Source organism: Pelmatolapia mariae, linkage group LG7 (genome assembly GCF_036321145.2).
Source record: "Pelmatolapia mariae isolate MD_Pm_ZW linkage group LG7, Pm_UMD_F_2, whole genome shotgun sequence".
Lineage (NCBI taxonomy): Eukaryota > Metazoa > Chordata > Actinopteri > Cichliformes > Cichlidae > Pelmatolapia > Pelmatolapia mariae.
In genome coordinates this window covers 4825677-4841449 of record NC_086233.1, presented here as the reverse complement: position 1 = coordinate 4841449, position 15773 = coordinate 4825677, and the positions used below count along the sequence as shown (strand labels likewise).

Here is a 15773-nt window from a genome sequence, read left to right as displayed (position 1 = left end):
GTCGTTTTCAACATCTACACAGATGTTAAAATCACCTGCACTAATTATTTGATCATAACTGAGTGCTAACTCAGGTAAAATGCTGAGAAATCAGAGAGTAACTCTGAGTAAGAGCTAGATGGACAATAGATTATTATAACAAAAAATGTTTTTGGAGTTTTTCAGGAAGGGTGGACAAAGGTCAGAGTCAGGCTTTCAAATGAATTAAAACTGTCTGTCTGTCTTTGGTTGATTGATAGGATAGAATGAAAGATTACTGCCTCTCCTCCTCCTCGGCCTGTGTGTTGAGGACTCTGACAGTTAGCTGGGATTTTTTGGTGGATTCTGAGCAGACAGTCTGTATGTGGATGGGGTGTTGGGGGAATAACAGGAGGTGGGACACTGCAGAGAGGCATCTAAGATTGCAACTCTGCTTCCTGGTTACATCTCTGGATAGTCACGTTTTGGGGTGTTTAATAAAAGCACTCATTTTTCTCAAAATAAGAGCTGCTCCATCTAAAGTGAGATGGATGACGTCTCTCCTAATAATAGCAGAGGTTCCCTAGAAAGTTTCACAATTTTCTGTGAAGCCAAAGTCGCTTTCTGGACAGCACTTAGACAGCCAGCAATTTAAGGAGAATATGCAACTAAACATGCCACTACTTGTCTGACTGTGCAGGGGGCTGGGAAAAAACTACAGGCTCCAGTACTGTTTTAAGAAAGATACAAACTGACTCACTGATAAAAACTGATTTTTATTTCTCTTTTTATAACTATAGAGGGAAAGAAGGACTATCGACTGGCTAGCAGAGAGGTCAATCTGGAAAGGATGTGCAGCAGATTAGGGTGATGAAGGAAAGAGACGGAAATGTACTGATAGGTGAAGAAAGGGTGCTGAGAAGAAGGAAGGAGTACGTTGAGGCTGAAGAAAGAAGAAAATGAGGTAGAGCAAGGAAGAAAGATGAATAACCGTTAGTTAATCAGAAGGTAAAGAGGATCAGAAAGAAGGAAATGCCGGCGGCTGTGAAGAGAATGAAGAGTGGAAAGGAGGTTGGTGCAGATGACATTACAGTGGAGGTATGGAGACTGATTAAAGAGAGGGCAGTAGACTTTTTAACCAGATTGTTTAACACAATCTTGGAGATTGAGAGGATTCATGAGAAGCTGTAGTAAGTACAACTTATTAAACTGACCTTTGGCTTCTTTGTTTTGTCTGAAAACTCATATGTCTGATATAAAGACACTTAACTGTTTCACACTTCATCAAGGTCTGTGGTGTCAGAATAGAAAGCACATAGGAAGTAGGACAGACCAGAGAGATCTACTTTGGTCCCATTTGAGAGAGGCGTAGTGAAAAGGGAAACTGAACAGTTCCCTGTTTTAGTGAAACTCGACACGTCACAAATTTTTCCAAGATGCACAACAGGGACTCCCCCGCTTCTTCTTCCAACTGTATAAATGTGAAGCAGGTGGACAGCAGTGACACAGCACAGAGAACAAGCCGACAGAGCTCAGCTGAGACTTTAATCCACTGCTGCAACACGAAACCAACAAACAAACTTCAGGATGGCCGCTCCTCGTCTCGCTCTGTCTGTGGTTGTGCTCATGCTGGCTGTCATCGCTCTGACTGAGGGTAAGGCTCGTTTTAATGATCTGACATTTACACTGTGTGATGAATAACAACTTGAAATTAATATTAATATAATATTCAGAGTTTACGTAACAATAAAAAAAAATGTTTTTTTATTTTTATTTGAGAAAAAAACCCGAATCACTCATCATTAATTTTATTAAAAAGCAACAATAATTTTTACAGAAACTGTTTTGGCTGTTTTATTTACAAAGTAATAGACCATTAATGGCAAGCTATTGATTTTATTTTTGATAGGAGTCACTAGAAAGAAATTCTATTTCTGAAGCTAAAGTCATGAACCATTAAAGCTGTAGCATTCAATAGTTTTCCTAAGATAAAGAGTCCATTCTAATGTGCAATATGAAAATAATTAATGTAATGCAGCATTAAACTTAATATTAACATATTACTTCATAGATACAGTAAACAGAGGACAGGTCACATGACAAATCTGACCACTTCATAACTCAGGGGAACAAATGAGCAGTTGCACAGTGTCGTCAACTAAAAATACAGTATCAGATGTGACCTCACACCAGCCAGCAGGAAGCTGAATCGGAACAAAAACCAAGAAGCAGATGATGTGGTGCTGTGTCAGTGGCTCAGTTGTTAACTTGTTCCTGTTTGTTTGCAGGTATGCGCGGTGCTGGCCCCAAAAAATGCTGCTTCCGCTTCAATGACCAGGAAGTGCCTAAAGGAAGAGTGGTCAGCTACGTCAAGACCAGCCAGCGCTGCTCCAAGCCCGCCATCCTGTAAGTACACAACCTCACAAACATACATCACCACCATCACCAAACCTGCCCCTCCATCCTCTGACTCTCCTCTTTCTGTGAACCTTCAGGCTGAACACAGTGGCAGGCCGACAGCTGTGTGTCAGACCTTCGGCCCCCTGGGTGAAGCAGCTCATCAGCTACCTGGATGCCAAAGCCGTCCCAGGACAGACATCCAACCTGTAACCATGGAAACTACTGTGGAAGAGCCTTCATGGACAAAACCTGGACAGTTTATATGTTTAAATGCTGGAAGTTTGTATAACCAAACAGCAGCTCTTCTGTCTACATGCTGAATCTGTATCAGATATTCTTATACTTAAAGACATAATCATGAGATTCATTTGCAAATAGGAATAATTTCCTCCAATCCAAACATTTCTGTGTTTGTTTACTCTGTCGTTCTTTTAATACTGATATTTAATATTTTTACATTTCTGACTTTGAATATTTATCTTATTATACTGAATAACGAGTGTTTTTGCTTAATGCAATACTGAAAGTGTGACCGTAAGCACTGTGATACTTTGAAGTGTAATCTGAAATGACTTGAGAAGCTGTTCTTTGTGAAAGAGCAGTGCCTCCCACCTCCACATGGTGTCATCAGTAAACAGCAGAGTATAAGCTATGGGCTGCAGCACTGTTCCTGCACTGTGGGCAGTTTGCTTGTTTTTCATGTAAAACTTAAGTATTTGTGTTTTTTATGATTGTGCTGATAACTTCACTTTAAAATAAAGGATAAAGGATCAGTGAAACTTTGTCATTGTGTGTCTTCTTACAGACTGTAACAGCTCGTGTCACTTAAATAGACAACAGAACAACTACTGATAGTCCTCTGGAGGTGTAGAGTTCAACCTTCACTTGTTTAAAAAAAAACAAACAGGAAATGACACTTAATCAAATCCTTGCTTGCTTGTGATTCAGAGAATTTTTAAACTCAGTTTTAAACATGCTGCTGTTTGTTAGATGACACAAAGCAAAACCAAGAACCTTGGATACATTTTTGACCAGGATATGTCCTTCAATGCAGATATTAAACAATTTGTGCAATGTCTCTAAAATTAGAAACATGCTGTCTCAGAGCGACGCTGAAAAACTACTTCATGCATTTATTACTTCTAGGCTGGACTACTGTAATTCATTATTATCAGGAAGTCCTAAAAACTCCCTGAAAAACCTCCAGTTAATCCAAAATGCTGCAGCAAGAGTCCTGACAGGGACTAGAAAGAGAGAGCAGATTTCTCCTGTTTTGGCTTCCCTTCATTGGCTCCCTGTTAAATCCAGAATTTAAAATCCTGCTCCTCACATACAAGGTCTTAAATAATCAGGCCCCATCTTATCTTAATGACCTTGTAGTACCATATCACCCTATTAGAGCACTTCGCTCTCGCACTGCAGGCTTACTTGTTGTTCCTAGAGTATTTAAAAGTAAAATGGGAGGGAGAGCCTTCAGTTTTCAGGCCCCTCTTCTGTGGAACCAGCTTCCAGTTTGGAAACGGGAGACAGACACTATCTCTACTTTTAAGATTAGGCCTAAAACTTTCCTTTTGGCTAAAGCATATAGTTAGAGCTGGACCAGGTGATCCTGAATCTGTCACGGCTGGGGCAGCAGTTGTGTGGTGGAGTGAATGAGGACCCAAGTTGCAGACAGCGGCGGAGGTGTGAGTGGGTTTATTTACAGTGCACAATAACAAAGGTGAGGGCAGAACTGAACATAAACCTAAACTGGGGAAAACAAATAATAATAACAAAACACAAAACCATAACTGACAAAGTCACACGCAGGGAAAGACACAAGGCAGTACGCAGGGGATGGAAAGCTGGAAATGGAGAGAAGAATGTGGAGCAGAGAGAAGCAGAATAACACAGACAAACCGACGAGGAACACAAGCAGGCATACACTATAAATACAAACAAAGTAATCAGGTAATGATACACAGGAGTGGAGCACAGCTGATCCTAATTCACAAGATGACAGGAAGACACAAACTGACACAGTGATAACAGACCCAGACCTTCAAAGTAAAACGGAAATTCACAAAGACAAACTCAAGGACACGAGCAGAGCACAGGAGGGAGAACACTAAAGCACTAAACACAAGAACCAAACTCTAAGCCCAAATACAAAATAAGAATTACCACAAAACATAAGATGACACCAAAATGAAACACAAAACGCTGGGTCACCAACCCAGGACCATGACAGAATTCTGCCTTAGTTATGCTGCAATAGACATAGGCTGCTGGGAGATTCCCATGATGCATTGAGTATTTCTTCTTCAGTCACCTTGCTCAGTCGTTATGTGTTAATAGACCTCTCTGCATTGAACCATACTTGTTATTAATCTCTGTCTCTCTTCCACAGCATGTCTTTATCCTGTCTTCCTTCTCTCACCCCAACCGGTCGCAGCAGATGGCCCCGCCCCTCCCTGAGCCTGATTCTGCCGGAGGTTTCTTCCTGTTAAAAGGGAGTTTTTCCTTCCCACTGTCGCCAAAGTCCTTGCTCATAGGTTGTCACATGTTTGTTAAATTTTTCTCTGTATCTATTATTGTAGAGTCTACCTTACAATATAAAGTGCCTTGAGGGGACTGTTGTTGTTATTTGGCGCTATATAAATAAGTGAAATTGAAATTGAAAAGCTACGTTTCTACTAATCACCACAGATCTGTGTGCTGGTCAGATTTCAGAGGTCCACCACAGCATCTGTCATCATACTGCATCACAGCATGGTATATTAATTGCACATCTCTGAACAGGAGAGCTCTCCAGCACATCATAAAAACAGCCGGCGGCCAAACTGTGTGAAATCTATCTCAGGTGGAGCCTTAAAAGCCAAGAACACCATCAGAGATCCAGCCTAGCCTGGACTCATTCACTGTCCCTATGCCATCCAGAAAGGCCTGTAGGACATTTATCCTTTAACTTACCTTTGTAATGTAGAGGAAGTGAACCAAATTATTAAGATGAATTTGCTGTGCTCAAAGACATCATCTGATTAGATCTCATTTTGATGGATTGGTGATAACTGTTCCAAGCAGGTCCTTGGATGATTCAAGCAGGTGGTTTTAGCCACAAAAAGCTTTTATGCTGCCGACAATAGCAAAATGGTTAATGCTGCATTTCTCCCTCATGAAGTGCAGCATTAACCATTTTCAGAATCAGAATCAGAATCAGAATACTTTATTGATCCCTAGGGGAAATTATTTTTTGTTACAGTGCTCCATTATAAACAAACATTAACAGAGACAGACAATACACTAACTAAGAATAGCACAATATATACAGGCATATATATACATAAAAGTCACTTATTAATAAATAGCTGAAAAAGAACATGTGCAAGAAGGGTGTAGCTGTTGCAGTATACAGTGTGTTAGATGGAGGAGTTGTACAGGGAGATGGCCACAGGCAGGAATGATTTCCTGTGTCGTTCAGTGGTGCTTTTCGGTAATCTCAGTCTCTCACTGAACGTGCTCCTGTGACTGACCAGCATGTCATGGAGTGGGTGGGAGGTGTTATCCAACATTGTCTTTATCTTGGACAACATCCGCCTCTCCGACACCACCTTGAAGGAGTCCAGCTCCATCCCCACAACATTACTGGCCCTACGGTCTATAATTAGGTGGACTGGGAGCAGACACAGTCTTTATGGGGATGGGTTGTTGAAGGATGACAGAATGAGAGAAGTTGCAGAGCCATCTACGACTGCATCTCTCCTTCCTGTCCACACGCTGGATACTCATGTGGAATACAATCGATTGAGCTCACAAAGTGTCTAACTTAAGGTTTCTAATAATAGAATCACAGTAAGTGATGAGGTAGGGACATGAAGAAAGTAGTCAGAAGTACAGGAGATGAGAAGGACAGAGAAGGAGTTGCACTGTGTCTTTGTGAATCTAGACAAACCATATGACTGGATGCCAAGAGATGAACTGTGGTGCTGTGTGAGGAAGTCTGCAGTGGCAGAGAAGTATGTGAGGGTGGTGCAGGACGCGTATGACGAAAGCGAGACAGTGGTGAGGTGTGCGGTAGGAGAGACGGACCGGTTGAGGGTGGGGGCGGGATTACATCACGGATCAACTCTGAGCCTCTTCTTGTTTTCAGTGGTGACGGTGAAAAGAAGAGACAGAGAGGTGATGGATGGAGTTAGCCTGCTTGCAGATGTGCATGACAAATGTCACCTGTTACACAACATTGTGAGGGTGATGCACATTGTCCCTGCTGCTTTTCTACACATGTTAAAAATTCAGCACAGACAGTTTTTAGTACTAGTTTATCCACAGACTGTATATTAAACAAATACAACAGGTGGACACAGCCACCCAGACATCACCCAGTGATAGTTCTGTATGTGTGAAGCATGAAGCTGAGACTTTTGTCAGTTCTCAGCATTTATTAACCACACAAGGTAAGCCCACCCTAAAACACACCTGGCTTTATGATCCTTGTTACACTTGTGGGAACCACAACGTTCAAAATGAACATTATGTGATATTTCGGGGGACTTGAAAATATCAGCTGAGACCATCAAACCACCAGGAAACTTTTTACTGAGGTCACACAACAAAGAAGCTACAGTGACGTTTATAGCAGACTTCTTTCTGAAACCACAGGAGTGGCTCCACCTGTTGGTTATTAGAAAAAATGCAGGTTTAAGGCAGTTAAATTCAACTTTATTTATATAGCGCCAAATCACAACAACAGTTGCTTCGAAGCGCTTTACTTTATAAGATAAAGACCCTACAATAATACAAAGTAAACATAGAAAACCCCACAGTCACATGACCTGCTATGAGCAAATGCTTTGGTGATTTCAGGACTTTTCACTCCTGAAATCTCCTGAAGTCCATCTTCAACCCATTTCATCTTCTTCTATTAACTGATTGTCTGGATGTTCACCAGACTGTGTTTCAGCCACATTGCAGGAAAAGAACTTAAAATCTGAGGAACATTTGTTTCTGCTCTTCTTCATATAAAGTTGCCCCATGAGAGCGCTCCAATAATGTAAAACAACTATCACCTTATGTTGCTGTAACTGTTACAGTTTCACAACAGCTGGACTCAGACACGGGAATCGACTCAGAATAAAAGTCTATCCTAGAAAAGCTCCAAATGTGCAAAGTGGCTGAAAGGTGGGACTGCTCTTAGCATAAAGAGAACGCAACAGGCAGCTAAGTCCATACTAATCCATATATAGGGGAAACTCCTCTGGGTTAAACAAATGCATGTCTGAATACTGATATGTCCTTTTTATAAACATTGAACTGTTTCACACTGCATCAACAATGAAAGGTCTGCAGTGTCAGTGTGATAGAGAGGCATACTAAAAAGGGAAACTGAACAGTTCCTCGTTTTAGTGAAACTTGACACGTCACAATTTTTTCCAAGATGCACAACAGGGTCTCCCCCGCTTCTTCTTCCAACTGTATAAATGTGAAGCAGGTGGACAGCAGTGACACAGCACAGAGAACAAGCCGACAGAGCTCAGCTGAGACTTTAACCCACTGCTGCAACACGAAACCAACAAACAAACTTCAGGATGGCCGCTCCTCGTCTCGCTCTGTCTGTGGTTGTGCTCATGCTGGCTGTCATCGCTCTGACTGAGGGTAAGGCTCATTTTAATGATCTGACATTTACACTGTGTGATAAAAAACAACTTGAATTCAGTATTAATAGAATATTCAGAGTTTACATAACAATAAACATGATTATGTTTTTTTCTTGAGAAAAACAAAAATAATTTTTACAGCAACTGTTTTGGCTGTTTTATTTACAAAGTAATAGACCATTAATAGCAAGCTATTGATTTTATTTTTGATAAACAATGTATGAAACTTTTCTTCAATCTTTTTCATTCATAGGAGTCACTAGAAAGAAATTCTATTTCTGAAGCTAAAGTCATGAACCATTAAAGCTGTAACATTCACTAGTTTTCCTAAGATAAAGAGTCCATTCTAATGTGCAATATGAAAATAATTAATGTAATGCAGCATTAAACTTAATATTAACATATTACTTCATAGATACAGTAAACAGAGGACAGGTCACATGACAAATCTGACCACTTCATAACTCAGGGGAACAAATGAGCAGTTGCACAGTGTCGTCAACTAAAAATACAGTATCAGATGTGACCTCACACCAGCCAGCAGGAAGCTGAATTGGAACAAAAACCAAGAAGCAGATGATGTGGTGCTGTGTCAGTGGCTCAGTTGTTAACTTGTTCCTGTTTGCTTGCAGGTATGCGCGGTGCTGGCCCCAAAAAATGCTGCTTCCGCTTCAATGACCAGGAAGTGCCTAAAGGAAGAGTGGTCAGCTACGTCAAGACCAGCCAGCGCTGCTCCAAGCCCGCCATCCTGTAAGTACACAACCTCACAAACATACATCACCACCATCACCAAACCTGCCCCTCCATCCTCTGACTCTCCTCTTTCTGTGAACCTTCAGGCTGAACACAGTGGCAGGCCGACAGCTGTGTGTCAGACCTTCGGCCCCCTGGGTGAAGCAGCTCATCAGCTACCTGGATGCCAAAGCCGTCCCAGGACAGACATCCAACCTGTAACCATGGAAACTACTGTGGAAGAGCCTTCATGGACAAAACCTGGACAGTTTATATGTTTAAATGCTGGAAGTTTGTATAACCAAACAGCAGCTCTTCTGTCTACATGCTGAATCTGTATCAGATATTCTTATACTTAAAGACATAATTATGAGATTCATTTGCAAATAGGAATAATTTCCTCCAATCCAAACATTTCTTTGTTTGTTTACTCTGTCGTTCTTTTAATACTGATATTTAATATTTTTACATTTCTGACTTTGAATATTTATCTTATTATACTGAATAACGAGTGTTTTTGCTTAATGCAACACTGAAAGTGTGACCGTAAGCACTGTGATACTTTGAAGTGTAATCTGAAATGACTTGAGAAACTGTTCTTTGTGAAAGAGCAGTGCCTCCCACCTCCACATGGTGTCATCAGTAAACAGCAGAGTATAAGCTATGGGCTGCAGCACTGTTCCTGCACTGTGGGCAGTTCGCTTGTTTTTCATGTAAAACTTAAGTATTTGTGTTTTTTATGATTGTGCTGATAACTTCACTTTAAAATGAAGGATAAAGGATCAGTGAAACTTTGTCATTGTGTGTCTTCTTACAGACTGTAACAGCTCGTGTCACTTAAATAGACAACAGAACAACTACTGATAGTCCTCTGGAGGTGTAGAGTTCAACCTTCACTTGTTTAAAATAAAAAGAAATAACATTTAACCAAATCCTTGCTTGCTTGTGATTCAGATGCCCTTTTTCAATTCTCAATTACACAAGTCCGTACTCGCGTTATCACAAAGTCCGGACTTTGTAAGTTCGCACGGGAGACTTTGTGATAACGCCAGTACGGACTCGCGTTTTGTTCGATTGTAACGCCAGCGTACTTGATGATGTCACATTTCCGGAATTTTTACTGCCTTCCCCTCTTAATTTAACTGTAATTAATATGTTATGAAGCTTTACTTTAATCTCAGCTAAACCGATTTCCTCAAAAACAAATAAAACACTGAAATAAACCAAACATTAACATTTTAAGTTATATAAGACACTTATATATCATGTTTAACCGGAGTAGCGAAACACCGCGGGGGGTGGAGTCCGCTGTTTTCGCTGGGCTCTAATGAGCCTTGACCTCCCGGTCTGCTATCGAGCTGGCGGTTAACAGATGTCTCCAAAACGTCAGAGCACTTTTGCGAATATGTGATGTCTTGATAAATTGAGCTGTGCTGATCTGTGCTTCTCCACCAATGCCGTATTTGAGTTTTGATCGAAATGCATTCTGGGATATTTAGCTTACCAAGTCCACACACAACACTCCCCACTCCCAAAGCGTAACATTTTACGCTAGGTGACAAATCGTCAGTATTTTACGCTTCTGCGCACCTAACATGTCCCTATTTTACAAGATTGGAAAAATGAGGAAACATGAGAACCGTTTGGAATGAATCTTCACATGTACGTTCGTTTTACTTAAATTGCTTTGGAAAACACTATCTAACATCATTAAAGTCCTGGTTAAGGTTAGATAGGTTAGATAAGATTATGGGTTAGGGATAAGGTTAGGGTTAGGGCTGCAATACATGGGTGGGATGTGGATTACCGCAGGAGCGTCATTCTGCTGGGTTTCATCCATAAGCCGGCACGTGGCATAAGAATGCAGAAGGTCACCTTTCGGGTGCCTCAGGAACGTCTCGGGACTTGACAAATCGTCACTATATTACGCCTCGGGAGTGTGAACGGGCTGCAACACAAGTCACCACTGATGCATGCCCAATAAAATGGGCGGAGCGAGAACACATCAGGGAATTTTCCGCTTTCTCGGCTTGATGCGTACTTTGGGGGTGTCCAAATTCATGGGCTTCATCCTCCTGAAGCCGCATGTGTAGGCCAATTATGTCACAGCAATGCAACAAAGGCTGTCCTGATGCGTAGACTCCTCCAAATGCAAGTGACAAATGCATCCTCCTTTTCCCCAGATTTGAAGGATGGGTCAGGTGTATCCTTCGTGGCCCACCATATCCCAGAATTCATAGTGCGGCCCAGCCAATTCCAGTTTCCAACAATGGCGGCCGCCAATAAGTTTTAATATTACTCTTTTTACTCTTTCTGGGTCACAAAATAAACTTGTAAGATATTTTCAGGCAAGAATCTAGCTGTGTAAACTTCAAATATCTCCTCAGTTTGTCAAGACATATTTGCAAAAGTGCTCTGACGTTTTCGGAGATGTCTGTTACACACCAGCTCGATAGCTAGCCAGGGCAAGAACAGTGAACTCCCAGCACATCATTTTCAACCCCCCCGCAGTCTTTCGCTGATATATAATGATATATAAGTATATAAGTATATATATATAAGTCACTTAGATAACTTAAAAATGTTCTTGATTGGCTTTTTTCAGTGTTTTATTTCTTCGTGAGTAAATCGGTTTGGCTGAGATTACAGGTGAATAAATAGAAAAGTGATTAAACTGAAGTGTGAGATGATCGAGAATTTACACCAGTGTCCTGTTATATTTTAGACAGCAAGGAGGAGATGGCTGTTTATTCAACTCCAGCTGGTGACGCAAATCTGAAGGCTAGACCGTCCAGTTTCACAGCCTCTCACTTCTGGCCTACCCGGCCTTCGGAGGACCCAGCCACTGCGGTCTACGTGGGCCGAGTCCTCCGAAGGCCGGGTAGGCCGGAAGGATGCAGGAGGATGCAGCCTATAAATTTGGACACCCCCTTTGAATTAGAATACTACTTGGTCTACGACTGATGACGTATCACGAGTCCACGAGACCGCAAATACGCACAAGTACGCATATTGAGACAGGCCCTTATAGTACTAATCAGGTGGAACCAGATAATCTGCCACAGCACACCAGATCATTTCTCACAGCACACCTATGTGCCACGGCAAAGTGTGTGGGAAACACTGCCTTATAGGACCCACTGGAGGGCTGCAAGAACACTTAACACAAATCCATCAACGTGATCTCCAGCAAGAGGGTATCATATTATCAGTGCTATCATAAGTTGCTCTGGTGTCTATTTAAGTGACATGAGTTGTTGCAGTATGCAACAAAACACAGGATGACAAAGACAAACTTTAGTTGATCCTGTAACTTTAATTTAAAGAGTACACTTAGTAGCATAAGCATGCAAAACAAAAAATGTTTACTCAGACTTTACATATAAACCAAGCGAACTGCCCACAGTGCAGGAACAGTGCTGCAGCCCATAGCTTATACTCTGCTGTTTACTGATGACACCATGTGGAGGTGGGAGGCACTGCTCTTCACAAAGAACAGCTTCTCAAGTCATTTCAGATTACACTTCAAAGTATCACAGTGCTTACGGTCAGACTTTCAGTGTTGCATTAAGCAAAAACACACTTGTTCTGTAAAATATCATAAAACATTCATAGTCAGAAATGTTAAATATCAGTATTAAAAGAATGGCAGTGTAAACAAGCACACACACAAAATCGTTGGACTGCAGAAAGATCATTCCTAAATTTTTTGACCCACTGGAAACCTGTACTCAGGATGTAACTATAACATTATGAGGTACAGATTCAGCATGTAGATAGAAGAGCTGCTGTTTGGTTATAGCTTAAAAACTGCCAGCATTTAAACATAAAAACTCTCCAGGTTTTGTCCACGAAGGCTCTTCCACAGTAGTTTCCATGGTTACAGGTTGGATGTCTCTCCTGGGACGGCTTTGGCATCCAGGTAGCTGATGAGCTGCTTCACCCAGGGGGCCGAAGGTCTGACACACAGCTGTCGGCCTGCCACTGTGTTCAGCCTGAAGGTTCACAGAAAGAGGAGAGTCAGAGGATGGAGGGGCAGGTTTGGTGATGGTGGTGATGTATGTTTGTGAGGTTGTGTACTTACAGGATGGCGGGCTTGGAGCAGCGCTGGCTGGTCTTGACGTAGCTGACCACTTTTCCTTTAGGCACTTCCTGGTCATTGAAGCGGAAGCAGCACTTTTTTGGGCCAGTACCGCGCATACCTGCAAACAAACAGGAACAAGTTAACAACTGAGCCACTGACACAGCACCACATCATCTGCTTCTTGGTTTTTGTTCCGATTCAGCTTCCTGCTGGCTGGTGTGAGGTCACATCTGATACTGTATTTTTAGTTGACGACACTGTGCAACTGCTCATTTGTTCCCCTGAGTTATGAAGTGGTCAGATTTGTCATGTGACCTGTCCTCTGTTTACTGTATCTATGAAGTAATATGTTAATATTATTTGCTGCACTAATTCTCTGTGTGTGTTTTAATATTTATGGAAAATAGGGACTACTCATCACCAGTAATACAGGAAATCAAACTAATGAGTTACTATGTGTATGTCTTTGCATTTTTAATGCATGTATATTCAGGGCTAGATCTCAATATTTAATATTTGTTTTGGTTTCCATACCCAAAAATTTAAAACTCTCTTAATTAAAACGAGCCTTACCCTCAGTCAGAGCGATGACAGCCAGCATGAGCACAACCACAGACAGAGCGAGACGAGGAGCGGCCATCCTGAAGTTTGTTTTTTTGGCTTCGTGTTGCAGCAGTGGGTTAAAGTCTCAGCTGAGCTCTGTCGGCTTGTTCTCTGTGCTGTGTCACTGCTGTCCACCTGCTTCACATTTATACAGTTGGAAGAAGAAGCGGGGAGACCCCACTTTGCATCTTGGGAATATCCATGACGTGGCTGTGACTTTTGCCATTTTACTACAGAGGGTATTTTTTGTGTGGGCTTTTTTTCTCTGTGCTTTCGGTTCTCTATATAAACTGTTTCAGTGATAAACTAAAATGAGGAACTGTTTTTTTCACATAGAGTTTCCTTATTAATTACGTCTCACATGAGCGAGGATGTGACCAAAACTACACAAATCTGATCTCTCTCTCATCTGCATAATCTGCTCTTTATTATTACACTTTTTATCGTTGGTGCGGTGTGAAACACAGGAGAGCAACCACAGTTCAATGATGATACAGGCCATATGAGTATCCAGACAATATAAGGAGTCCAATGGGCAACTTAATAAACAGACTGAGCACAGATACAACAGGGATCTCCAACTGAGCAACAAACTTCCAGCCAGTAATTATGTAAATAAACAAGGACACAGCAAAAGGTAGCAGGAGAATGACTTGAATGAGTGGAATGTAGTAAAACACGTTTGGATTTTTTGACTCCTATGACTGCTAGGATGAAAGTTTATTGTGGGTTTGGAATATATCAAAGGTTCCCATGAGAGTCATGACCTGTGGTGAGTGTCATAGTGCTGGCTGTCTGATAGACAAGCTGTGGAATCACACAGGAGACTTTTCTCAGTAATAACCCTTGAAAGTACAAGAGACACCACATGGATGTTATGCATGCATATGGTGTCACACTGATTGAGTGTTTAGCCAGCAACATTCACATGAACTTGGAAAGTTTGAGCTAAATTTAGCATTCATGTCTCACACACTCGTGTGTTTCTTAAACAATAAAATGTAAATCAGATGAGGACAACAAATTCATGGGAAGCATCAGGAATCATTTCTGTTTATTTCAAAATAGCCCTATGGTTTTCAAAATAATTAAAGTCATTATTATTACAGTAAGTAACGTTTTTCTCCCCTCACCCCCAACCAGTTGCAGAGGCTGGGGGCCCCTCCCTGAGCCTGGTTCTGCTTCAGGTTTCTTCCTATTAAAAGGGAGTTTTTCCTTCCCACTGTCACCAAGTGCTTGCTCATAGTTTTGATTGTTGGGGTTTTCTTCGTTATTGTAAGTTCTTTACTGTACAATGTAAAGTGACTTGAGCCGACTGTTGGTGCTATATAAATTTAACTGATATGAACTGAATGGAAATGTCAGATATACGGCGCTAAGTATTATCCAGTTTTTAGGATGTATTTCGTTCATCATACATTGAGCTGGAATCTGAGCCAACCCTGTAAATACGGGTTTACATGTTGGTTATGTTTAGAATCAACATATCAGGCAGTTTGAATGTGGTTTGATGCATACAGCTGTAATATTCTTCCAGCTGCAGACACGGTGGTATTTTTAAATAAGTTGCACTCAGACTTAAAAAGAGAATTTAAACCAGTAGGCTAGCTTAATCTAATGTAATATAATGTAATATACTTTTATTATGAGTCACAGCCTGTGTCTGAGTCTGAGTAAACTCCTACACCAACAGAAGATGGTGTTTTTAGAGTATTGGAGTACTCTAGTAGGGCCACAACAAAACACATTTTCCTCAAATTCTAGCTTTTTTCTTGTGATGTGGCTCAAACACAGTCTCGTGAACATGTGAAGGTTAAATGGGTTGAAGATGGATGTAGCTTTCAGGGCTGAAAAGTGCCTTAAACCTACATTTCTTCTAATGACCAAGGGGTGGTTGACTCCTGTGGTTTCAGAATGAAGTCTGGCTGTGTAGAAGTCTATGGGAAAACAGCACTGTAGCTTCTTTGTTCTGTGACCTCAATGAAAACTTTCCTGCTGGTTTTATGGTCTCAGCTGTTACAGTTTCACATCCACCTGAACACCACATAATATTCATATTGTAACTTTTGTTTCCCACTAGTGTAACAAGGATCATAAAGCTGCGTGTGTTTTAGGGTGGGCCTACCTTGTGATTACCATGTGACGACAACTGACAAAATGTTCAGCTTCATCCTTTGTACTGATGTTTGGGTTGCTATTTTTTTGTATAAAGTCTATGGATAAAATGCTCAAACGTTATGCGATAACTTGGCATGCAGATTCATTTGAAGTCAAGATTACTGTCTGGATTAAATTTACAGCATGTAGAAACCTAGCAGGGACAATATGTAACACCTTTGCAATATTCTGTAACCAGTGACATT

At 41.2% G+C, this 15773-nt stretch overlaps 3 protein-coding genes across 3 annotated transcripts; 2 read left to right on the top strand and 1 right to left on the bottom strand.

Annotated features, from left to right (window-relative positions):
- The first annotated feature begins 1488 nt into the window (after positions 1 to 1488).
- On the top strand, positions 1489 to 2692 carry LOC134631907 (monocyte chemotactic protein 1B-like). The gene is made up of 3 exons (XM_063480476.1): positions 1489 to 1612; positions 2247 to 2364; positions 2454 to 2692. The coding sequence occupies exons 1-3, from the start codon at positions 1546 to 1548 to the stop codon at positions 2566 to 2568; spliced, it is 300 nt and encodes a 99-aa protein (XP_063336546.1). The 5' UTR covers positions 1489 to 1545; the 3' UTR covers positions 2569 to 2692.
- Positions 2693 to 7874: 5182 nt separating this feature from the next.
- LOC134631906 (monocyte chemotactic protein 1B-like) lies at positions 7875 to 9077 on the top strand. The gene is made up of 3 exons (XM_063480475.1): positions 7875 to 7989; positions 8624 to 8741; positions 8831 to 9077. Exons 1-3 carry the CDS (start codon positions 7923 to 7925, stop codon positions 8943 to 8945), a joined length of 300 nt encoding a protein of 99 aa, XP_063336545.1. The 5' UTR covers positions 7875 to 7922; the 3' UTR covers positions 8946 to 9077.
- Positions 9078 to 12037: 2960 nt separating this feature from the next.
- Positions 12038 to 13514, bottom strand: LOC134631905 (monocyte chemotactic protein 1B-like). The gene is made up of 3 exons (XM_063480474.1): positions 13381 to 13514; positions 12808 to 12925; positions 12038 to 12718 (listed from the first exon to the last, which is right to left on the bottom strand). The coding sequence occupies exons 1-3, from the start codon at positions 13445 to 13447 to the stop codon at positions 12604 to 12606; spliced, it is 300 nt and encodes a 99-aa protein (XP_063336544.1). The 5' UTR covers positions 13448 to 13514; the 3' UTR covers positions 12038 to 12603.
- Between the last annotated feature and the right edge of the window lie 2259 nt (positions 13515 to 15773).